This window comes from Xenopus laevis, chromosome 1S (assembly GCF_017654675.1).
Source record: "Xenopus laevis strain J_2021 chromosome 1S, Xenopus_laevis_v10.1, whole genome shotgun sequence".
NCBI classification, from domain to species: domain Eukaryota; kingdom Metazoa; phylum Chordata; class Amphibia; order Anura; family Pipidae; genus Xenopus; species Xenopus laevis.
This window is the reverse complement of record NC_054372.1, coordinates 168,514,741-168,541,300: the sequence shown is the minus strand read 5'-3', so window position 1 is coordinate 168,541,300 and position 26,560 is coordinate 168,514,741. Positions and strand designations below refer to the sequence as shown.

The 26,560-nt window shown below is 38.6% G+C and overlaps 1 protein-coding gene across 2 annotated transcripts in view; it reads right to left on the bottom strand.

Annotated features, from left to right (window-relative positions):
- Nucleotides 1–26,212, bottom strand: part of edil3.S (EGF like repeats and discoidin domains 3 S homeolog) — a 311,320-nt gene extending 285,108 nt beyond the window's left edge. Inside the window, exon 1 of one of the 2 annotated variants that reach the window (XM_018244394.2) lies at nt 25,730–26,212. In XM_018244394.2, the coding sequence (XP_018099883.1) occupies nt 25,730–25,799 (70 nt within the window). In that variant the 5' untranslated portion in view covers nt 25,800–26,212. The remainder of the gene's footprint in view (nt 1–25,729) is intronic. The other variant, XM_018244395.2, reaches the window with a different exon arrangement.
- Nucleotides 26,213–26,560: the final 348 nt, after the last annotated feature.

Below are 26,560 nucleotides of genomic sequence, written 5' to 3'. Positions count from 1 at the left end.
GCTCCTGGGCAAACATGGGGCCTTTTATTACATATAGGGGATAGTGTACTGTAAAAAGCTGTGTGTTTGCTTCTGAAACACTATTATAGTTTATAAACAAGGAGCCAGCCATTCAAGCTGGATAAAAGAAGAAAAGCACAGGTTACACAGCACATAACAGGTAAGCCCTGTCCGATACAATGGTGTTTTATTTGTTATCTGCTATGTAAACTGTGCCTTTATCCTTTTTACAGCTTGAGTGTCTGCCCCGATGGCTACACAGTAGCTTGTTTATATAAACAATAGTAGAGTTTCTGAAGCAAACACACAACTTTTAGCAGTGAAAAGCAACTGTACATTATATTTTAATTACTTTGATACAATTTCAGTTGTTGGTGTTACTGTTCCTTTAATCTATAGTAACTTCTCTCCAATGCATAGATGTTAGTTGGCTCCCAATTTCTTTTCTTATTAAAGTCAAAAGGTGATCATACACAGGCGATTTAAGGCCCTTCAGTCTGATTTAGCAGCTTATCTGCCTCTGTATGGAGCCCTCAGAGGGGCCCAACCGACCAAAATCGTTCTAAATAAAGGCAGGCTTGGTTTTTGATTGGGTCATTAATATGGTCCTTTATCTGGCAAGTCTTATTTCCTTTGTTGGATCTAGGCCAAATGAACAGATTATCTTTATATAGTGGAGCTTAGGTCAGCATATAAGAGGAAACATTTGCTCTTCTGGAGACTTCGCCTAACCAATGGATCTTATATTGCACTGATCCCCAACCAGTGGCTTACAAGCATCATGTTTCTTACCAACCCCTTGATGTTGCTCTCAGTGGCCTCAAAGCAGGTGTTTATTTGTAATTCCTATAGGCCAGCTACTGTATAGTTGCATAAAAATGATGTTACTGGCACAGAGAGCCACCGATATGCTGCAAGTCCACATAGGGGCTACCAATATTTAGCATGCTCTCCAACTTTTTAGAATGTGTTTCAGAAGTAAAAAACAAAAAAGTGGGTCCCTATTATAGTGCATGGCCATCTTAACTTTTAAAAATTATATTTAAGGCCTTTAATAATGAACCCCCCACACACACACACACTCCTTCAAGCCTTTCATCTGTTCTCATTTTGATTCAGTACCAATAGCAGCTCTTTATCTCCCTGTTTAATCTTTTGGTGTGACTGAAGTCTTCTAGAAAGTGGTAAAGTGAAGGAAGGACATATCTTACTGTTTATTGATAACACACAGTGACTTCCCAACATCCCCAAAATAGCACTTAAATAATATGTATCTCCACAGTGGGTGTAACATTGTGCAAAACTCATGAGAATTGAACATGTAGGCTTATGTAACAATGTGTTTCTTATTGAAATGTGTTTTCCAAAATAATGTCTTTTGAAATGCTATAAGCGTTCCCCCCATCACTTGTCATTGTGGGTCAAAGGGAATCGCTGGTAGTATGAAACAGAGTGGGATTGGGTATGAAATTCAGGTATCCCAACACCCACATGCCTTATTGAAGTATCACTGTGTATGACCCCCAAATACTCCTGACATTTGCTTTTTGTGTCATGGTGAGTTTACAATGGTACAATAAAGACTAGTTATCTGGATAGAGGAGATTGCAGACCATATTTATGGGTGTTTCGTTACGTGTATATAGACAAAAGAAAATAATTTGTTGTTTATTACATAAGTCTACAATTACCAAAAAAAAGGGAAAGATTTTGCTAATGCAAATTTACTTTACAGACTTTACAGATGTTGCCATATATTTATAATTCTGTTACTTAATGTGGAAATAATATGAACATACACAGAACTTAATGCTGATTTTTCCAGCATTTCCTTGCATGACAGAAAGCAAGAAAAACTTTATAAGTGTGTTGTACATATTTACACATTAATTAATGGGTCTTTGTAGTATGGCAATATAACAAGTGATGGGGGGTTTTGCTTCGCCGAAAATCTCCCGAAAACTAAGAGAAATTTGCAAAATGCACTGAAGTCAATAGGCGTCAAAATTATTTTGACGGGCGTCAATTCTGACATTTTTTTATACGTGTGACTATAATAATATAATTTTAGCACACTACAATTTTGTTCACATGAATATTTTGACAGAAATGTATTCACCCATCACTAAATATAACACAACTTGATAGCCTCCTTACAGCTGAAGCCTAGATATTATACCTTTGAGCGGTAATGCAATCTATACTTATTTATTTAGTTAGATTTTTTTTTTCTTTGTATATCATTTTTTTTTCTTATTAAAGCATCGTCGGTACATAGTTGCAGAACACCTGTGCAAATGGAACATAATGCCATGTTCTATATTTATCCAAACTGCAGGAATAAGATAAAAATGGGCCAGTTCTGGTTCAGATGAATTTCCACTGCAGATAAATGCTGAAAAATACTGTCACTATATTCCCAGAACTGTCTCTTGCAGAGTGATGGGGCCTTGCAATAAGACATCTACAGATCTTGGGTCCAGCTGAAGCCATAAACTTTGTTTAATACATCTCAAGAATTTATACAGCGTGTAACATGTGCAACTTAGCAATAACAATACATTTGTAGCCTTACAGAGCATTTGTTTTTTCGAAGGGGTCAGCGACTCCCATTGGAAAGCTGCAAAGAGTCAGAAGAAAAAGGCAATTAACTATAAAACTATAAAAACAAAATAATGAAAGCCTATTGAAAAATTGCTTAGAATTGCCCATTCTATAACATACTAAAAGTTACCTTAAAGGCGAATCACCCCTTTAATGTATATTTTAGTATGTGTGTCTTTATACCAACTTTTAACAGAATATTTTTAACCAAATTTAGATTTTTTTTGTCTAGGTCTCTATGTCTACTAAATAGTCTTGTTAAGGGCTATGGAACATATAGCTTGAACTGGCAATAATAACAGATGTATTTGATTCGCCATGGGTTATTTCCCATTTAATTGAATGAAGCCAAGTACCAGAAATAACCCTGTGCACCTACATTGAGACTCATGTTCTGTTCCTATTTCATGCACATTCATATATTGCCACTTGTCCTGGTTTCAAAGTTGATTACAAAATCCAAGCATCATTTCTAGTGTTCTGTTATTCAGCGGTTCTGATTACTGATTTGTGAACGGACTCCTTTTTGCCCACAACAACAGTACAGGTATGGGATCCATTAACTGGCAACCCATTATCCAGAAAGCTCCAAATTATGGAAGGGCCATCCCCCCTAGATTCCATTTTATCCAAATAATCCAAATTTTTTAAAAATGATTTCCCTTTTCTCTGTAAAACAGTACCTTTTACATGAATCAAAACAAGATATAATTAATTGTTATTGGAATCAGAACCAGCCTATTGGGTTTATTTAATAATTACTGTACATGATTTTGTAGTAGACTTTTGATTATTCGGAAAGCCCCAGGTCCTGAAGATTCTGGATAGCAGGTCTCATACCTGTAGCAGCTTCTGTAACTGCTCTGTCCTAGCTATTGAGCTTGGAAGGGAAACTGAAGAACTTTGATGAAGCCGTCCCTTTTGGCTGATTGATGCATACATTACCATTAAGTTCCTTTGTCACTGAAAAAGATATGCAGACTTTGTAGCCAAATATTAAACCACAGAATGCATTTACTACTAAATACTGCCTATTGGTACTACAGAGGGAAAGAAGATATATCAATGTTACTACAAAGTCTTGTGCCAAAGTAACATTTAAATAACTGCTTTTAGACATTTTGGGTTGGATATGATCCAATATTTAGGGGGTTATTTATCAAGGTCCGAATTTATCTGAGTTAGAAATCCGAGCAACTCCGATTGCCCGAATGGACCTTTTTTTATGAAGAAAAAAGACCGAAAAAATTGAGTCGGGCAAACTTCGGAGCTTTCCCACGAAAACTCAGAATTGTTGATGGTTTTTGTGCAAAAAAAAGAAATCTGAAATTGACAAAAAAAAAATCTAAGTTTTCTGAGTTTTTTGCACAGAAACCACAAACTCATTGGATATCAGCGCAGACACTGGGACACTTCCCCATTGACTTATACAGGACCTCAACAGCTTTTAGAAGCCTGGTTTTCGGATTCTGAGTTTTTAGACCATCACTTTAATAAATCACGAAAACTTTATAGTTTTTTTTCCTCCAAAACCACTAATTATTCGAGGTTCAGATATTCGGACCTTGATAAATAACACCCTTAGTCTGAAACATGTTACAAATAGATGAAAAAAAACCTGCCATTCTTCCTTCTATAATTCATAAAATGACTAGCACCGCAAGTGTCTTCCCCTAATTTCACATTAATTAACCCCTAATTTTACACTAAAACGAGGTTCCAGTGGTATTCAGTACAACAAATAACTATTTAAGCCAGCCCAATTTTTTATTTGGCTTTCAATTAGAGCCCACCTCACAACTGCTTCAGGCCCACAATTTATTTCAATGACTTTCCAGCTAACAGAGTGGATTGAGTTTTGCTGCTATCATTCTATAGGGGACTGGTAAATTAGTCTCCCAGTATTATTTAACAGGCAGTCTCTTAGTGTTATAGACTCCTAAACTGAGTCCTAAAATACAGTTAGGAGGGGGACCTATTTTCTTATCCTGCCTTTAGCTATTCCCCCTTGTAGTTCAACCAGTGACCAGTAGATGGCACTGTGCTAAAGTATATAGTCCTGAGAAGCCATGTGCTCAAGGTTCATTTTGTTAAGCCCTTGTCTGAGCAGGCAGGAAAGGTAAAGTTGAATCTAGACAGGTCAGGTCTAGCAAGGATAGGCTACTCACCTTTAAGTAATACTCACACTAAAAAAGTACATTCTAAAATATGAACATTAAAAGTTACCTATAGGTCACACTGATTGTGGGGAGAGCACTACAATTTGGAATACACCATTTGTGGTAAAACAGGGGTAATCCCTTACAAGTCAGCTAAAAACTCAATAAAGCAAGCTGCACACAAAATCCCCCATAACATGACTTTATAACAAAAAAATAGATGCACCATTGCTATCTTAGATGGGGATAGTATTCACATCTTCCAATTACCAAATGTACACTTAAACATAATATAAAAAGTCAATAGTAGCAAAAATGTGTTTAGGACAGGGAATGGGGATGCTAGTTGGAAAATGAAAAAAATTTGGCCAGAACTAAGGCTTATTTATGAGCTGGAAGCCTTTAGTCAAGTCCACCAACAAGCAGCTGCCAAATACTTTTGGGACAAATCAGTAATTCAGCATCCAGGCAATTCACACCATAAAAGCAGAATTGTCCAGCACAAACATTGGCTACTTCCATCATGATGCTACTGATATCATTAAGATGCTGCACACTTCCAAAAACATTGCACATATGCAGGATTGTATGCAATCACAATATGGAGAACGAAGCTGCCAGTAACATTACTGAGAAGGAGGCCAACCTAATATGGTCATTTGCTAGCATGTAGGTTGTTCAGGAGAGGTTTTACAGATATTATTTTGCTGCCATGAGACGGCAATACCATTTTTGTGTTTATTAGATCTAGAATTTTGCAGATGAAATAAGCAAATGGATTTCCCAAATGCCTGCTGTTAGAATCAAACGCAGCTCTCCCAGCATTAGTGATGATGGATGCAATAGCAAACCTCTCTGAATACTTACATATGCAATTTCAACTCACTTAAAATTTACAGGCAGGAAAAAGCAGAAAAAAAATTGGGCCATTTAACCCAATCATTTACATAGAGTGTGTTCTATTTGTGCGCGTTATGTTTGCTCATTATATCGTGTCTGAAGTTGACTTGTTCAGTTGCTGACATTAACCCCCCTCGACATCTGCTGAAAGACTATTCCATGTATCTATTGCCTCCTCTCCAAAGCAGTATTTCCAAGGATTCCTTTCAATTTACTTCAATCCATTTTCAGATTTTAGCTCATGTCATCTTCCTTGTTTGAGAGATGCTTCACCCTAAAGGCTATTAATTCCCTTGATATATTCTCCCCTTTGCTCTTCTGAAATGTATATATTAAAGGCCTGACATTGCTGCTGATATTTTTTTAGTCCATAAAGCATTTTTGTCATTCTTCTCTCAATTGTTTAAATTCTAACAACTGTGTTTCTTGACAGTAATTCAGTACAGAATGATAAAGATTAAAAATCAGTTTCACTTCCCATTGAGGACCATGTCTCAAAATAGAAGGAAGGGTTTCTTTCTATTTGTCTTTCCTCTGACATGTGGGAATGTACAGACAGTAGGTGAAGTGGCTGACCATGTCTGGCCACAGATCAAATTAACATCTATCAGGCAGCATGTGTACAACATAATGTACTTGGGAGATCACGTTCCTATAAAGGGAGACTCCATTAGAGGTCTTTGACTGGATAAGCTTAAGAACAGATTTTATTTGCAGACTCTTACATCTTTCAACAGGAGTCTCAGGACTTCTTGGGACCATACGTCCACTCTTGATTGACACTGAGGGATACAAAAGTCTTTCACTTTTCAAAATATCAGCAATACAAATAAAAAAGCCTCAGAAAACCACGGCATGTTTAACATTTACACCTGCTCAACTTTCTGAGTCTCTACTTTACTCAGTAGCTAGTGGTTCACACAGGTGTCTGGCCTGGATTAAAGTAGGTCAAAAAGGTCATTACCTAGCACTACAGCCTTGAACATATGGCCCTAACTGATATGTGCTGTCAGGGTGCTTATACCTTTCTCTTTGGAGGAGTCTCAGCTCTATTAGATTGCATACTTTTGGTGAAACCTCATCTGCTCAACTAGATGGCCTGCTCTTAGCCCAGGAAAGAGTCTTAAGGTGGCCATAGACGTAGAGATCCGCTCGTTTGGCGATGTCGCCAAACGAGCTGCTTTCTGCCCCACACTGAAGTGAGCGATATCGGGCTGATCCGATCGTGGGCCCTAAGGCCCAATGTTTGGATCATAATGCAGGAGAACGAGTGGTCGGATCGCAGGACCGCATACATGCAGAGATGCCGATATCGATCGGGAAAGCCCATCTGATGGCCCCACACATGGGCCAAAAAGCTGCCGACTTTTATCGGGCCGTGTACGGGGGCCTTTATTGTGCAACATCATTTAGATATGCCGGTTAGTGTTATGGCACTTCTGTTGGGGAAAAAAGCTTTTATCTGAGGTATCGGTATTAAGGCCCTTGGAGCCAGTATTTCTCGATTTCATCAGCTAAATAAGTTTGGGCCATTTTCTCATAACTAATATTGATTTCCCAGGGCCATACACTCCCTTTTCATTGATTGAGGGAAGCTTATAGCTAGAACCTTGTCCTTTGTTCTGAGGTTACATCTAGTGACTGGAACATGAAACATAACAGCAAATATAAAAACACTTCATCAAATGATATTGACCCCATGCTTGACAATGTCTTCCTAGACCCATAGCATGACCTTATTTTTGGCCTATGGGTCACAAACGTGGTGGAAAATTAGCAAAATATCCATTCATTGGCTACCACACCAAAGAAGCAGATCTTTCATTTAAAACATGTCCTTATACGTACTGCTACTGGTTTCAAGTCTAGTATTATATTAATAAAAGTCTTGTTTTAGAACCTTCATTCACTTACCAGTAATGGCTGCACTTGTTATTATATACAACATCCTCCAAAAATGCAAGCATGTGGGAGGTGCAATGTCAGAAATGGGGCACACAATAACATGATAACTCTGGGTTTCTTATTATGGAACAGAATAAGTAACTGGATTCACTTGAATAAGTGTGTGCTTACATTCCAGTTTGGACAGCTGCAGAACAGCAAAGGCGATTAATTCACAAGTTATAAAAATAAAACTATCTTCAGAAAGCCCTCCAGACTCTTCCTAAAATAAATATTTACATTTATTCCCTGTTAAAAGCTCATTATTTATTTTCTTACATTTCAATATGCCTCAGACTGTTGAACCAATACACCAAAGCAACAAACTACACCTGCTATGCAATGAATTGTATAGAACTGAAGTAACTGAAAAAAAAAATATGTTTTCATTACAACAGGAAATAATTTGGAAGAATACACTAACGAGGCACAGTTTCCCCCCAAGTCCTAGTACTGCAGAACATTTAGTAAAGGAAAAATCAATTAGCGACTGAATGTCATGCTGCAGTTCTTTTCTGCTGCTCAGGGAATAGAGTCAGTTAGAGGAAAAAATTGTAACTTTATTCGTTTATACTGTAGTGTTGCTAAATTCAGTGACATTTTAGGAACAAGTGCAAAGTCATAGCAGGTTGGATTAATACAAAGGAGCTGGTGATTTTGTGGAAAAACTACATGCACAATGCAACAACATTTCAGGCTTTGTGAAGCCTGTCAAGTGCAGAGATGTGATGCTTCTTGGAGTTACAACAGCTGTCGCTGCTTGAGCCTCAAACACTGATAAAATGACTTGATGAAGGTCACAAGAAGTTGAGACAGGAGTCAATCCCAGGCTTCTCTCAATCAAGAGTCCTGTGCTATAGTCAGTAGTGTCTCTATCAATTCAAGCCGCTGGTCATTAAAAACCAGTTGTGTCTCAGTATAGCAGATGAGAATATGACATCCAGCTTTAAGGCTTATACATGAACCCAATTGTTCACATACATGCAATTACACTTTCTGTGCCTATTTATGTTCCTTAACAGCAATGTGCAGGTTCTGCCTGCTTTGTTAAATATCCCACAAAGTGCAAAGTACAGGGCACATTTATACAATGAATGTCTTGAGGAGCTGTTACTAGTAGGGTTCCTTTAGCATGTTGCTATTACACTAGAAACCCATTTGCACCAAGTGGATTGCCTGCTAATGATGTTACCAACACTTTACACATCAGTGATCTGGAAGTAACAAATTCAGACACATCAGTGCTTTGGTTTAATTAGATTTTATTTAATCTTAACTCAATCCACTTAATGCATAGAAATCTCACCCCAAATCTTCCAAAGAAGAGGACCAAAGAGCATGACTGGGAAGGAAGGGTTTGGTATTAGGTGGTCTGGGCATGGCAGATGGAGCCAAGGTGCACCTAGGTCAGTCACAACTTGGGTTGGCGCCTCTACAGGTGCCACAGCCTATGCTACAACCTATTTTCTGCAGTGGATGTTTTATGCCCGAGTTGTGTTGCACTTTATGCGTACGGCCCTACCTGTCAGTGCAGGACGTATGGGGTTAAGTTCTCCTCTCTGGAGGCAGGACAAACATAATTGAATCTTTTAGACTCCTCCTCTTCCTGTGTCTCCTGTATCTCCAGTTTTTTGTTTGTCCTGCTCGGAGGTGGACACTTCCAATTTTCCTCTTCTACAGACATGATGATTTTACCTAGTGTGCTCTGTCTAAGGTGAGCCCCCTCTCTAGGTTGTGTGCTCCCTTAGTAATACATGCATGAGCCCTGTTTCCTTTTTTTTCTTTTTTTTTTTTTTTTTCAACTGAGCCCCTTCCATCATAGGTGTTGCTCCGCTGTTCATTCAGCGTTATTCCCCAGTTATTGTGAGCCCCTCCTCCCTTCTAGGGCGGACTGAGTGTGCTCCTTTAACTCCTATATTTTTTTATTCAGGGGAAGTTTCAGGATGACCGGCGGGTGTACCCCCCTGGCAGTCCGCAACGGCATTTAGCCTCCCCAGTGGACCATTACCTCTGTGCCAAGGTGTCTGCTTGCACAGACTGCATTCCGCCTTCTAACACGCTCCTACGAGCCTGTACAGGCGCAGGAGTCGGCAGATTGTTTCCGGTGAGCGCCAAAACTACCTGGCGCATCCGGATGACGTCACCATTGGAGGCGGTCTGAGCTTCTAGACTACACGCGCTTCGTTTCGGCTGCGCATTGATGACGTCAGCGCTTCTGATCGCGCTCTTTCTCTGCAGCTCCTGAAGGGACACGAGTTAAGTACTTTAACTTCTTCTCTATTATGGCACACTCCAGGGAATTAGCAGATCTCATTGAAGATCTCTCAGAGACAGTAGCCTTTCCTAAGAAATCACAAAGAACATCTAGGAAAAGACTTAAAAAGACAGCACATGTTCCATCACCATCCCCACCCAAACTATCTAAAATGGTTCCTTGTCACCAGCACTCTGACTCAGACATTGAGTTGCAACAACCCAAGTCAGTTACTACAGCTTTAGTACATGCTGTTCAGGATACATCAGATAAGGAATTTAATCTACAATTTTCTCCAGGTCCTGTCAGTCCTGCAGCTATTTCACCACAGCGGCAACCAGAATTTAATTTGCCTGGAGTTTCAGCCCCTGCTAATCCAGCCGATCAGCAGTTTTCGCAATTTATGGGGTGGTTACAGACGCATATTAATGCTTCTGTACAACAAGCTGTTGCTGCTCAACCTCAGTCCAGTACCAAAGCAAAAGCAAAGACCAAGTTTTCACATAAACTTCCCTCTAGTTCTTCTGATTTCTCATCAGCTGAGGACTCCCAGAACAGTTTTTCCTCTGATTATGATGATTCAGACACTGTCTCCACTCATAAACAGCCAGAAGACATTAAGCTTTTGCTTAAATACATTCGTGACACGTTAGAAATCACGGAGGCACAGCCACAACTTTCCAAGGTTGACAAAGTCCTTGGCAATACTCCTAAAAAGACCAGATCTTTTCCTATAAGTAAGTCTGTATCTCAAACTATTTCCAATGAATGGTCTGACCCAGACAAGAGAAATAACATTTCTCAGAAATTTTATGCCAAATTTCCCATTGCAGAGGAACACAGACAATGTTGGGACAAATCTCCCAAAGTTGATTCGGCTATTGTACGTTTATCCAAGAATACTACTCTTCCAGCGGAAGATGCGGGCTCATTTAGAGACCCTATGGATAAAAAAATGGAATCTGCCCTCAAAAGGGATTTTCTCCATTCTGCAGCCATTATTCAACCAGCCTCGGCTTCTTTTAGTGTAGCTCGCACCGCTAGGTTTTGGTGTCAAGAACTTAAACACCCTTCTACACACACTGATACAACAGCCATTCTAGACAAACTCATTCCAGTTCTATAGTTTACCCTACCCTTTTTTTGGACGACTTTGGGACATCCCCATACGTCCTGCACTGACAGGTAGGGCCGTACGCATAAAAGTAGATTTTCTTACCTGATAAATCTCTTTTGCGTAGGCCCGTACTGTCAGTGCAGCATCCCGCCCTTTTCTTTTTGGTGGGGTGCCGGTTGCTGCCGTGCCTGAGTTAGTTAGGGAGTTAGTCTCTCTCTATGTTGTGTGTCTCCATTCACAGACTTTACAAGAAACTGGAGATACAGGAGACACAGGAAGAGGAGGAGTCTAAAAGATTCAATTATGTTTTGTGCCTCCAGAGAGGAGAACTTAACCCCATACGTCCTGCACTGACAGTACGGGCCTACGCAAAAGAGATTTATCAGGTAAGAAAATCTACTTATTTTGCAGGCACCTTTTATTGTGTTGAAATTCTGGGGAAAATGCTGCATTGTGGGTAGAAAGAGTAGAGTATAGTGCTGATATGTAGTGCTTTGCTCTCACACACAACTGGGACCAGATAATACACTGCTGTAGAAAGAGATAAAGTCAAATAATGAGTAATACAGGTATGGGGTCTGGAAACCCATTATCCAGAAAGTTCCAAATTACAGATAGCCTCCCATAGACTCTATTTTATCCAAATATTCCAAATTTTTAAAAATTACTTTTTCTCTGTAATAATAAAACAATACATTTTGCTTGATCCACACTAAGATATAATTAATCCTTATTGGAAGCAAAACCAGCATATTAGGTTTATTTAATGTTTACATAATTTTCTAGTAGACTTAACGTATGAAGATCCAAATTACAGAAAGATCCATTATCCGGAAAACCCCAGGTCTCCAGCATTCTGGATAACATTCCCATACCTGTATATTTATAAATACTTTTATAATTGTTTAAGGATAACAAGGACTCCAGGGGTGGTTTTTTTGTGGTCCCACAATTTTGGTACATGGAGAGGTTAGTACGTAGTAGTAATAAGGAACTGAACACATTGGAACCCCAGACAAATACAGTAAAACCCCAATTTTACTCATTTTAGGGGACCGAAAAAATGGTATAAAATCCGGAAAAATGTTAAAATCAGGGAAATGCATTATGTGTTATTTTAGTGGGATTACAAAAAACTAACCTTTAGAATATAAAATGGAGGTTTCACTTTATGGATTTTAGTTAGTGAAGGAATATATAATATTGTTTTGTCTAACAACATCAAAAACATCTTGTATGAAAGATTATCATGGGCTCCGGAGTATTCTGCACTGGACCAGATGTCTGTATTTTTATGCATCACTTAAGTATTGTGGTTAGTGGAATTTAGGGATGATGTAAAATGTGATGATTAGTCAGTATCAGTTAGTGGAGACCTTGTAATACATTACCAGAAGAGATTCTGATGAAGCCACTTCTAGAGAATGCACAACAGGGTGCTTCAGAGATTCTGTTGGAATGGATTCCAGAACACATGTATAATAAACACACATGCTGCAGCTGGGCAGCATTTTCAGTTACTGGTTATTTATGATTCTTTCAATATGAAGCAGCTCCGAGAACACTACAGACCCAGGTGCCTCTGCTGGACATGTGTGCGCTACTCTTATTATATGGCCCATATGGGTTGGTTATTACCAACATAAATAAATCCTCTTATGATGGGGGAATTTATGCTTCCAAAAGAAACTTAATCATCTCTGGTTATTTTGCCTATAACATGCATGGATTTGCAAGAGCAATTTGCTATCATTTTCCCAGTGCCCTATCTTCATTTTCCTTTTTCATGAATGCAGAGGCAGCACTCAATGCAGGCTGTGAAGAAGAGATAAATCCACAGCAACACACCACATGCCAACAGGTATTCCAGGAGGGGAACCGACTGTGTCATTAATCTGGTAGCAGCTGTTCTCTGTAAGAGGTGACACATCCTACAGGACTCTAAGTGCCTGGCACCTAGGGAGATGTTAAATCTGAGCAATGAGCAATAACCCCTCATGCAATATACAGTCTCTGAAGGATTTACAGTGGTGTTGCGACTTCAGATATGTTATTACTAAAACTCATTATTACAAGGCTTTCTCCTGCACTGGGAAAATCAACAAAAATGACTCCAGAGGCAGAGGTCACTTTCATATTAGGATCAGCGGCGGGTACACTACTAATACATCCTTGATTCAAGACCCTCACTGCATTGGCTATTGGCACATTTTTATACAGAGGGCACATAATCAAAAGTCATAGTAATTATTTGTCATCCCCATAATAGATATCACTGACACAGAGCCCCTGAAATAAATCTCTGACCGGGGTGCATTTACTATTGACTGGTAGATTCCACCAGTGTAACCTTCAGATGCAAACCTTGTGCAGAGTTTATCCAATCTATTCACTTATACATGAATATCCCCTGTCCTTGGATAAACTGAGAGGTGAAGCAAAGCAATGTATGTGATTTACTCAAAGACAACCCAGATGCTTTGTATATGGAAACATTTTGAATGGCTCTTTTTTCCCCAACTGGAAACTGTTTTAGTTTCATATAAATTTTCTGTTTTGTTTTTTGGTTTTTTTTGCTCAAATGCTTTTTACCGAAGCATCTTCTGAATTGAAACTCCTATTACCTGTCTCCTGACCTTATTTACTGATTACACTTTCTCTCTACAAGTGAATAGATGGGAAGGGAATTGATTGGAAAGGCAAAGTTCTTTTTATATAGTGCAATGCTATTAAGGCCAAATGTCTCAGTCATGCAGTGCCGAGGAAATGAACACAACTTGTATGGATACAGATTATTTTCCTATCCGGCAATTGCAGTCAAAACCAGAGGTGACTCGATGGCAGGAACAAGTGAAATTATTTTGTCTTAAAATGTATTACAGAAGAGAGCACTTGAAAGGAGTCAAAAAGCCATTAACTCACACTGGCTCCTATACTATTGCCATTGCAACATTGGTAACTTTTACATTGGTATCTTAACAATCAGCCTGTAGGGACAGGACCAGAAAAATAGCAATCGGGATAGTGAATCTGGTAGTATACATACAGTTAGGTCCATAAATATTTGGACTTTTTTCTAATTTTGGTTCTGTACATTACCACAATGAATTTTAAATGAAACAACTCAGATGCAGTTGAACCGCAGACTTCCAGCTTTAATTCAGTGGGTTGAACTAAAACATTGTGATAAAAAAGGCTTTAGTTCCTCATATTTTTTTGCAATCAGTTCATTTAAGGGGCTCAAAAGTAATTAGACAAATTAAAAAAACTGAAAATGAAATGTTCATTTCTAATACTTGGTTGAAAACCCTTTGCTGGCAATGACAGTGCAGTGGCTTTCAGTACTGTTTGTTTGTGGGCCTTTCTGTCCAAAGTTTAGTCGTCAGGTGACTGACTTGGCCATTCACGAACATTCCACTTCTTTGCTTTAATAAACTCCTGGGTTGCCTCAGCTGTATGTTTTGGGTCATTGTCCATCAGTATTATGAAACACCTCCCAATCAATTTGACTGCAATTAGCTGGATTTGAGCAGACAGTGTCTCAGAATTCATTCGGCTGCTTCTGTCCTGTGTCACATGATGGATAAACACTAGTGTCCCAGGGCCACTGGCAGCCATGCACACCCAAGCCATCACACTGCCTCCTCTGTTTTACAGATGATGTGGTATGCTTTGGATCATGAGCTGTTCCACGCCTTCTCCATACTTTTTTCTTGCCATCATTCTGGTAGAGGTTGATCTTGTTTCATCTGTCCAAAAGAAGTTTTTACAGAACTGTGCTGGCTTTTTTAAATGTTTTTTTAGCAAAGTCCAATAAAGCCTTATTCTTGATGCTTATGAGTGGCTTGTACCTTGCAGTGCACCCTCTGTATTTACTTTCATGCAGGCTTCTCTTTATGGTAGACTTGGATATCAATACACCTACCTCCTGGAGAGTGTTGTTCACTTGTTTGGCTGTTGTGAAGGGATAATTCTTGGATCATCCACCACTATTGTCTCCCGTGGACGTCCAGGTCTTTTTGCGTTGCTGAGTTCACCAGTGCTTTCTTTTTTTTTCTCAGGATGTACCAAACTATAGATTTTGTCACTCCTAATATTGTAGCAATTTCTCGGATGTTTTTTTTCTGTTTTTGCAGCTTAAGTATGGCTTGTTTCACCTGCATAGAAAGCTCTGGTAACAGCAAAATCTTCCACATACAAGCACCCCCCCCCCTCAAATCAACTCCAGGGCTTTTATCTGCTTCATTAATAATGACATAATGAAGGAATTACCAACACCTGCCCATGAAATAGTCTTTGAGTCAATTGTCCAATTGCTTTTGAGTCCCTGAAATGAAGTGATTGTGTTAAAAAAGGCTTTAGTTCCTCACATTTTTATGCAATCTTTTTGTTCAACCCACTGAATTAAAGATGAAAGTCTGCAGTTCAACTGCATCTGAGTTGTTTCATTTAAAATTCATGTACAGAACCAAAATTAGAAAAAAGTTGTCTCTGTCCAAATATCTATGGACCTAACTGTACCAGCAGCCAGTAAACCTCATCCAGTGATTTGGCAGAAAAGCTAAATCCAATAGAAAGTATACAGTAATAACACCAACCTTATGCCAAAATACTGGAAACCATGGCAGCAAGTGTAATCTTAATCTTCATCAAGGTGAATTCCCCACTCAACATGCAGCAATAAACGTTACTTGTCAGCTTCATGCATTTCATGACCCATCTGTGAGCAGTACATCAACCCCCTGCCACTAGATGGTACAGATTATGAATTAAACCTGCTAAATGCTCACATCTGCTTTCTACACGCTGTTCTTTAATCATAATCTTTAAAATTGCTTCTAAATGCTGGCCCTACCCATGCACTGCCTGACTTGCTTTAATATTATTAATTTAAAGGAGAAGGAAATTTATACTTACCTAAAAAAATCCCGGGTCAGTGCTCTTATCAGTAGAAAACTGCACCGGCCTGGGGTTCTGCCAGCGGGCACCACAAAGTGATTGTCTTCTTCATTTCTTTGCTTCAAATTTCCCAGGGCAAACGCATGCGCAGAAGAATGAAACATCCGGATTTTTCGTTAAAGTTCGGCTTTTCACTCTACTGCGCATGTGCAGCTGCCAGAAGAAAAAGAAGCAGGAAGAGGATTGCTCTGTGGTGCTCTCTGGAAAACCCAATAAATCAAAATTGGAGTTAATTTAAAAACCTCTAAAAAAAATTAATTTTAATTTAGCAAAAAAATATTAGAAAACCAATAAAAGTTCAAATTGATAAAACTGGTCCAATAGGATCAGCTCAGCTCCGATTGACTTCTACGGGACCTCAATGGCTTTTACTTGGCACAGTTTTGTATTAGACTTTTTCTGTTTTTTAATCTTAAATATCAATTTTTGGTTTTAAAGAAATACAGAAAACCCATGAATTTTTTGAGATTCATGAAAAAACAAAATTTATGGGGTTATTTACTAAAACTCTACTTTTTCTCATTTAAAAAAAAACGCCAAACTCCCAAATCTGAATCCCCTTAATTTACCAATACTACTTCTCTAAAAAAAACATGAATTTATCAGATTTTCGAATGAAAACCAGGGCAAAGAGCCAGAAAATATCAAGAATCCTGAAGATTAAAAAAACATGTTCTAATTGTTAAAGGGACCATCTGCCATTGTCACTGTGTCCAAACGGAATGTGAGGGTCTCCAAAAAATACAAAACAAATGACCATCTGCCATTGACTTGATTTCGACAGGTTTTAGCTGGAGTATTTTTGGATATATTTTAGCAGCTTCATGTATGTTCAGTACAAGCTCTATTGATTGAACTCATGTTAAAAAGGGTGTATAATGCCCCTTTAATTGTTTGTCTGATTGGAGCTACCATACTGTTATGTTATTTGTCAGAATTAACAGTTAGATTATATCTCAAGGAACCAGTAAAACGGGCATTTAGTTGAGTCCGAATATTCTACATTAAGTAAAACAGTATAAACATTTTTGGGCAAATTTTACCTATATTATGCAAATGGCTACCATTCCACAAAATACAGAGGTTCTGCAACACTTAGGGGCAGATTTATCAAGGGTCCAATAGAAAAATCTAATTTCTAATTTTCAGGGTTTTTTTATAGCCAAAACTGTCAAATTAGACTAGGGAATTGTTAAAATTCAATTCAGTTTTTTTTAAAAAATTCGAATTAAATTTTAGAGATTTAAGAACTCGACTACTCGCCACCTAAAATCTGCAGAATTGCCGTTTCAGTCAATTGGAGATGTCCTGGGATCAATTAGGAGTTGTTTGCTCCCTTCCTGACATTCTTTTTTTTGGAGAACAAACTTGATTCGAGTTTTTAAAACTCAAATTAGATTCGATTTGAATTCGATTCGAGTTTTCGGGTCGATCCTATTCACCCGAGTTTAAGAAATAATTTTTTTTTAATGATTTTCGATTGGTCACATTTCGAGTTCATGGGAGTTTGTGGGAGTTTTTAAAACACATATGAATTCGAAATTCAACCTTTGATAAACGTGCCTCCCCAAGTATGATCTAATAAAATCATGGGAATGATAACATATGCTGCTGTTGTTTAAACTGTAATACTAATCACAGAGAAAAGATGGTGAATACCATATATACTCGAGTATAAGCTGTCCCGAGTATAAGCCGAGGTACCTAATTTTACCTCCAAAAACTGGGAAAGCTTATTGACTCGAGTATAAGCCGAGGGTGTGAAATGCAGCAGCTTCTGGTAAGTTTCAATTTCGTTTTTGGATGACTATTCTTAGGCGCCGGCTACTATTGTAAGGCGCCGGCGAATATTCTTAGGCGCTGACGAATATTCTTAGGCGCCGGCTACTATTCTAAGGCGCCGGCGAATATTCTTAGGCGCCGGCTACTATTCTAAGGCGCGGGCGAATATTCTTAGGCGCCGGCTACTATTCTAAGGCGCGGGCGAATATTCTTAGGCGCCGGCGACCGTTTTTGCGCTTGACCCGAGTATAAGCCGAGGTAGAGTTTTTCAGCACATTTTGGGGGCTGAAAAACTCGGCTTATACTCGAGTATATACGGTACATTGTTTCTTTTTCTGGTTGGTCAGCTGGACTATCTTTTGTAGGTCAGGGTTGGCTAGCTTCTGGAGCTCTATGTATGGATCCTTGGCTCCCTAACTAACCTACTTCTGAGAACGAACATCTGTAATAATATAAAGGAGTTTTTAAACAGGTGTGATTAATGATTTAATTATGTATTTAACATCACATTATTGAAGGTCACATGCTTGCCAGATGCCTAGAGTAACACTGAAAAAAAAGAAGAACCAGATACTCAGAATGTCTTGACACAAATATATCTATCAACAGTATTCTTGAAGTGTTTCCTTTATTACAATGAGATAATGTCGCTCCATGCCTTTCTAAAACCAATCACGCACTTCAATAATAAATATATACAGTATATGTGTGTCAGATCATTTTGAAGCCTTCTGTTTTTGCAGCTTTATAGTGCACTTGAGACTGGCAGAGCTTGAATAAAGCTTTATGTAGTTGACTGCTGGTAAGAAAACACTTCCACATATTTATATAATCTTATATAAATATATATATATTTATATATATTGTATACTATATTGAATAGTTGAACAATATTACTGCTAACATCATCCAGTTGCCAACACAGTCAAATGTATATGGACAATCTTTCTAACATGACGTGTCCTTAGTTGGAACAATTATTGCTGAGTTTCAATGAGCAATATCAGCACAAGAATTATTCATACGGAGTGTATGTTTTTCTGAGGGATCAGAAGGAAACAAATCTAAGAGTCACCCAGAGTGGTGTAAAGTTCACCCAATAGGAAATGCATATTCTATATAATATAGATTTGGCAGATGACAGGAGAATACTAGCTGCCTAAATGCATAATGCTTGGTGGACATGGAAATATGGCCTGAGACTTTGTTGGTTTAGAACAGTGGTCCCCAACCAGTAGCTTGTGAGCAACATGTTGCTCTCCAACCCCTTGGATGTTGCTCCCAGTGGCCTCAAAGCAGGTGATTATTTTTGAATTCCAGGCTTGGAGGCAAGTTTTATTTGTATAAAAACCAGGTGCACTGCCAAACAGAGTCTTAATGTAGGTTGACAAGCCGCATAGGGACTACTAAATGTCCAATCACAGCACTTATTTGGCACCCCAAGAACATTTTTCCTGCTAGTGTTGCTCCCCAACTCCTTTTACTTCTGAATGTTGCTCACGGGTTCTAAAGGTTGGGGATCCCTGGTTTAGAATAAGGCCCCTAGTTGAATTGTAAAATAAATATTAAGGCACAGAATACATGAATATGTTGGACAATTCCGTGGTTCCATCTGTGTGGCAACAGTTTGGTGAAGACTCTTTCCTGTTTCAGCACAACAATATCCTCATGCAAAAAGTGAGGTCCAGAGAGACTGGGTTTGCACAGATGGAGTGGAATAGGCTGACTGCCCTGCACAAAGGCCTAACCACAAGCCAATTGCATATCTGTGGGATGTGAGCCAGGCCTGATCCCAACATCAGTGCCCAACTTCCCTAAGATGAACCTTGAGTCTGAATTGAAGCAAAAAATAAACATCAATGTTACAACAAGAGGTGCTCGCTAGAGACATGATTACATTAGAGAGAACATTATACACAAATAGCAGGGGGTCCCCTGTTCTCCAGGCTTCATGTATAGTTATACCACTGGAAGCAATGCAAATAGTTCTTCACCATGAACTTGATGCTGTAAAATACTCTGCCTAGTGATGGCAGATTGAAATCGAATGGGGCTTCGATGTCTTCTTCACGGCTTAAGTTAGCTTTATGCATGTAGGTGATATCCAACAAAATAGATATATATATCCAAAAATGCATTGACACTCATGACAAAAAAAAACCATTAGGTGCCCAGGTGCAAACATAGCAACACAAACTAAAAATGTAGAAGACCGCACTCACGGACTTATAAATCAAGTCACTATAATTTATTGTGGGCAAACCATACTGTATATATATATATCTATATATATATATATATCTATATATATATATCTATATATATATATATATATATATATATATCTATATCTATATATATATATATATATATATATATATATATATATATATATATATATATATAGTGAATAAAGTACCCCCTATTGTAAAATATAAGGATTTTATAAGTTACAGAGGAGTTTCGTGACCATATAAAACAGGTTGGATCGATGTCTATGAAGAACAGCAAAATGTGGAAATAAACATGGATTGAAAATGGTACTGCTTGATTTATTAAAATCCTCCATGAATGAAATATCTGTGTATAAATTGTACTCATGAATAGGATAAATGTGTATATTTACTATATTAAAAAAACAGAATTTAACCCCACATGCTATAGAAAACACCTGAAACCTGATTTTGCACAGACCAGCTACATGGAAACTCCCACATTAGCCACAGCACCATATTTTACCATTGAATGGATGATAATCATTGCATAGGAATACAGTACAGTTATGGAATCCATTATCCCGAAAACTCCAAATTACGGGAAAGCCATCTCCCATAGACTCCATTTTAATCAACTAATTCTAATGTTTATAAATTATTTCCAAAATAATTCTATATGGGTTTATTTAATAAATTAAAATTATTTTTTAATGGACTTAAGGTATGGAGAGCCATAATACTGAAAGACCCCTTAAACCGGAAAACACCAGGCCCCAAGCATTCTGGATAACAGGTCTCATACCTGTATACTACACTTTATTATAACAATATATAGCTTTATAGCATATCTTTTGCATGTGGTAAGTTTCAATAAGAATAATTTTACAGAAGGCATACTGTAGTTACCAGTGTGTATTAAATAGATACATCTTTTTTAAACTTACTTCCAGAGTCTGAGAAAATAAATGCTCACTTACTGGCTTACATTTTTCAGGCAACCAACCAAGCTAAATCATAGAATAAGTAGCATTAAACTACAGCCATGCAGGCCATTAATCAAACCGGAGGAACCTGCTTGTGGAATGAAAACACATTTATACTTCTCTGGTATGGTACCTTGTAAACCTGGACATCTAAATTGAAAATTATCAAGGGAGTTTGCAATTCTAACAGAATATCTCAAGATCGGCCTGTCCAGGGAGAAGCCCATTGACCAGATAAGTACTACAGGAGGATTTAATCTCCAACCTGTCTATGGGTACAGAACGGAACGCATTTTAGGACATCATCAGGAGAACACACACTCCTTCATGCGCTCTCGTAAAGAAGAAGTATGCAGACTTGTCTCTGTTATTCTACTCACTTAACCAAAGAAACTGCAGTTACACCACTGTGGTGGCCACATTTGCTGCTGCAATCTCCCTCCCCCCCCTTGGCTCATTCCTCAGCCCTCACTCCTCCGTCCTCCCTCCTCAGCCCTCGTCACAAAAGCTTTCCATCTTCAACCCTCCCTCTTCAGCATTCAGGAGGGCGGCTGAGGGCCAAGGAGGGAGTCTGAGGAATCAGCCACGAGGGGGGAGATTGCAACAGCAAATGTGGGTAGCATGGACGTGTGACTGCAGTTTCTTCATTTAAGTGAGTAGAATAAGTCTGCATACTTCTTCTATACAAGACCGTTTGCAGGAGCATGTGTTCTACTGATGATGTCCTAACATGCATTCCGTACATAGGCAATAAACTTGGCTTTGGTATAATGCTACTCTATTTCATGTGACCTGAGAACACTTGGGTTGTTAAGAGGTAATTGGGTCATGATATGGAAGAAAATAATCATCACTAGTCTAGATAATGGATTTAATATACAGGGTATCTATCTATCTATCTATCTATCTATCTATCTATGTACACAGTTACTCAATGAAAGAAAGAACTGGTCATAAGTAGCCGAGCAGTCAATGAATTGTAACGAAGCATTGATTTTATTATTTTATTTTTATTGACTCTCTAAGAAGGACTCCTTTATTTACCAGTGCACTCAAGTTTAATTGATAAGACATAGGATAACGCATGAACAATGGACTTTTGGTTCAAGTTTTAGTTTTGATATTCTCTTTAAAAATTCATGATGATTTGTTCAATGTCTTCATTGCTAGTAGTAATGGGTGAATAAATTTGCCAGACACAAATTTGTGGTCCCAATTGACGCATGCATAAAAATTGGCGCGTCAAAATTATTCCGACGCCCATTGACTTTGGACCAAATAGTCGTGCGTATAAAAATTTACGCTTGCGTCAAAATTGTTGCGCATGAAAATTATTCTGACGCCCATTGACTTTAATGCCTTTCATGAATTTACCCGCCGTTTTGCGAATTTTGCGGTACAGATTCGCCCATCACTAATTACCAGGCAATATCCTATCATCCCTAACTTGCAGATGGAATTTATATCTTTATATACTGTATTTACACACTGAATAAAATAGAATTAACCTTAGAACAGTCTCGTGTTAGGTATTGATGGGGGAAATTGCTGAGCCATTTTCACGTGTTTAACTAAGACTAGAGAAGGCTCTAACCATTACATTACAATAGTTCATTACATCTCACTAATCAGACAAATAGAAAGCCCTGTTTTCTTACTTCCTAATGCAAATAGTAAGAAACACTAAAAGTGGAAACCTTGGTACTTTGGCAAATAATACATTTTTGAAATGGTGGATATTCAATTTTACAGCTCGTTGATCAGCCTATTGGCACTCCGATGTAGTTAAAAATCAGATCTACTCATTTTGAGGTTTGTAGTCATCAGCCTTTCGACCTAGAACAATTGGAGAGTTGCATAAAACTCTAAAAGGTCGTTTGAATAATGAAGAATCATTTATTTCCCGCAAGTGGATTTATTTAATATGTTTTTGCAGTTGATTCCATTAAACTGATTGATTCGCTTTAAGAAAAGGAAAGTCAAAAGAAATTGCAAATGTTACATTATGAGCCCATCCATTATCTCGGAATCGTCAATGTGCTCTCTAAGAGAGAGTGTTTTCCCCTGCATGAATATTTCATTTACAAGTAAGTTTCATTGCAAGGGCATGTTATGAAGGGGAAAGAAACTCTCAGTAGTCATCACTTTTCCAGAGGAAAGGGAATAAGAGCAAGTTTGTAAATCAATTTTACAAAGCAAATGAACTTACTTAGTAGTGTCTAAGCAGTTCTGAGTGTACTACGACTGCCAGCATCCCTCTACAGTCTTCTGTTGCCAAGGCATGCTGAGAGATGTAGTTGAACAACAGCTAAGGGAGTTTGGATGCTGGACGTCTTGACCTCAATGTGGTGCACTTTGCTTAAAAGGCTAAAGTAATGAAGAGCAGCTACAACGCGAATTGGATAGCATCATGTGCTTACTGCAACTGTATGAAATCATATTGGATTTTTAGAGCAGCCCATACTGCTGAATTATTTAACAGCTAATACAATATTCAGTTTGATGACTAATCATTGGGTTCATTATAGAAGTAAAAATAAACCATGGGCTGGGTCTCTTATCAAAAGAACGAGGCAAGGACCAAAACAGCAGAACACAGTTTATGGATAACCTCTATAGATGCATCTTGTTTCTTTCTAAGCACATACAGAAACATTTTCCAATTACTCGTTCAGCTTAAGACATCAACAGTTGTACGACATTAGAAGGAACAAACTGTAATAATGATCATCTGAAGAAAAAAAAAACAACAACAACAAAGACCCAGCCTGGCTGCATGAAAAGGGAATCATTTATATGTAAATGAACATCTATTTTCTGTACCAATCAATGAAGTCGTATTTGTATATGTACTGTGCTTCAACATTAAAGTAACATCTGCCTGAATATGCTGTAATCGAGGGGAACATCTGCCAAAGGCAAATAGGAAAAAAATAATAATAAAGACCAAAAAAATAAATAAATAAATAAACCCCAATCCATACATGTACTTCCCTTGGGTCACACTCTGCAATTGACTGCCATCTAAACAATTATAGCGCTTTTTTGGTTTCCCATTACAATTTTTGGGGATTTTTTTCTCTCATTTTACTACTTATTCCAGCCATTGGAGAGGTTTAAACCATGCCTTATTGGGATACATCTCATGGTAGTCCAGTTACTGAGTGATTGTGCCTACAGCCAGTCTTCTCAATGACTTAACAGTCACACATATAAGCCATTACAGAAGCGCTGATCTTAAGTAAATATAGTTGAGCTGATCTGAGCAAATCTAGAACAGCCTAATCAGATTTTATTTATGGCCTGATGATGACAATGAGTAAGGCTGCAGCAAGACCTCTTTTTTCCCCCTCATCAACCAAACTAAGCATCTATATGCTACTGTATAGGGGTAAGAACCAGGGGACCGGAGACAAGCAGATGCCTGGAGGTGGGGAGACGCTTTGATCTGTTCTTTTTTGGGATTTAATTGATACATTTAACAGCTCAGGATATATCTGAAAAATATAGTAGTGTAAATAGCATTTTATAATCTATAGGCAGAGTGGGCTGCGGTGTCTCCCCATAGTGAAATCTACTCATTGCATGTATGTAACCACAATAGTGTCGTCTTTAAATATCATCTAATGGGATTTCCACTGCAGCCAGATACAGATGTTCCAGGGGATACAAATAATAATAATAATGGTTTTGTAGAGCGGAGAGAGCACAGTGCAGGAACACACAGCAGCCTTTAGCTTTGGACATCTCATTTCATGGATGTGATCATTTCCCCTGTGATATTTATATTAATTTGATAGATCAGATCTGTGTTGTTCACACAGTTTAAAGCCCCAAAGGCTTCATTATCTTCCAGGCAGCAAAAAAAACAGCTGCCAACTGCTACTGTAATAATCCCCAAGATTTCTTTCATCCGTACACTCACACTCCTACAAAGCATGATGGATTGTCTGTACTTAGCTGGACCTTTTGGCCTCCAACAGGAGAAGTTAAGGAATCTATCACATGCTATGATGCCCTCAGTTACTCAATACTGTGCACAGATAACAAGTATTATGACAAAGAAGGCAATGGTGCTGCCTACAAATGCATTCACAGTTTAGAAAGGGGCAGAAACCTGCGAGGAAGGGAACTCAAGTTTCTCAGCACCATGATTTCACATGTCATGTTTTTCTGCCTGAGATTTATTATGGGGTGCTAATTATATTCCCGTTAAAAAAAAGAGAGAAGAACTTAAACTTGCAACTTTTCATGCTGCCAAAAACCAATTATGAAATGATGGCTAGGCACAATTAAATCTGCCGTCTCCAATAATGCCTGACGGGAAAGCTACTGTTCCTTGAATCTGAGAAGGACGAGGAAGAAGAGAAGGACAACGGCACAGGATCTGCTGCATTTTGCATCATTTCAATAAAGAAATGAGTCAAGGGGATAAGGACAAGCCTGTGGATATTTAATTCCTTTTAATCATTGATAGAGATTACAATTAAATGCTCTCCAGCCCTGTCATCTAATTAAGGATAGTTGTTAAAGTGAGGGGGGGTTGCAGATGGCAGGGTGTATAATCCACTTGGAGACGATGCTTTAGCAACCTGTATTCGCCAACATCACGTAATTTCCCTCCTGTCCCAAATTCCCAGCAACATGCATTATATCGATTCCCAGAGGGACACTTTACTGCACACTCCTCTCCGTACTTTAAACAGTCACAGTGCCCTTTAAATTCCAGTTCAAATCCCGGTGCCCGCACTTAAAACTGACAATGAACTTATTGAGCCGGATTGGATAAATGTTTTCACGCTGAAACTTACCTTTGGCGGCGATGAGCGAAAGCCAACAGCTTGTAAAGAAAAGGAGCTGGATGACCCCCTTTAGGATCATGCTTGAGTTTATCGGCTCGCAACAGATACACAGGGATCCGAGAAAGCAAGTCCTATAATTGATGAGTAATGTTTTGCCGCCTTTTGATCCCTTCTCCTTAGAAAAAAAACAGTCTGAGTGATCAGGGGAATCTCTTGCAGAAGTGGCAGAAGTCAATAATCACCAGTGTATATACGCAATTGTATTGTATCCTGGAATATAGTGGCACTGGTTGTGCTCCACAACATTCCCTACTGTCATTCCCTACTGTCAGCCACTGAGAACAATGAGCAGGTAGCAGCAGGCAGAGCACAGGCTGCCCTAATGTGTATATACACAAGCAGCCGATTGCTAAAACCGCTATCCTGACAGATTCTCTATCCAGACTGCCTTCTAGGCGTGGCTGAGTGCTGTGCACTAGCAGGCAGAGCTGCAGGGTCCTAATTCATGAAAGGGAGAAAGAGTTGCTACTCTGGGTTACATCATGAACAGATCCTTGTGCACATCACACTCACTGAACTGCTTTTACATCTAGTTTATATTTTACATCCGTACAGAATACATGACTTAGATGGAAATGCTGGTTGTCTATTCTGCAGTCCTGTAGGTGTTGCTGAACTGTAACTCTAAAATTAAAAGGTAAACAGATATGAGCTGTGCGCAAGGTCCAAATGGGTAACAATTAGCAGCACCGAGGGTAATTATGGATCCACTTGTCCACGCCAAAAAAGTTATATGTGATGTTCGGTGCGCTGGGGTATAATCCGTTTTTTGCCCAAGTG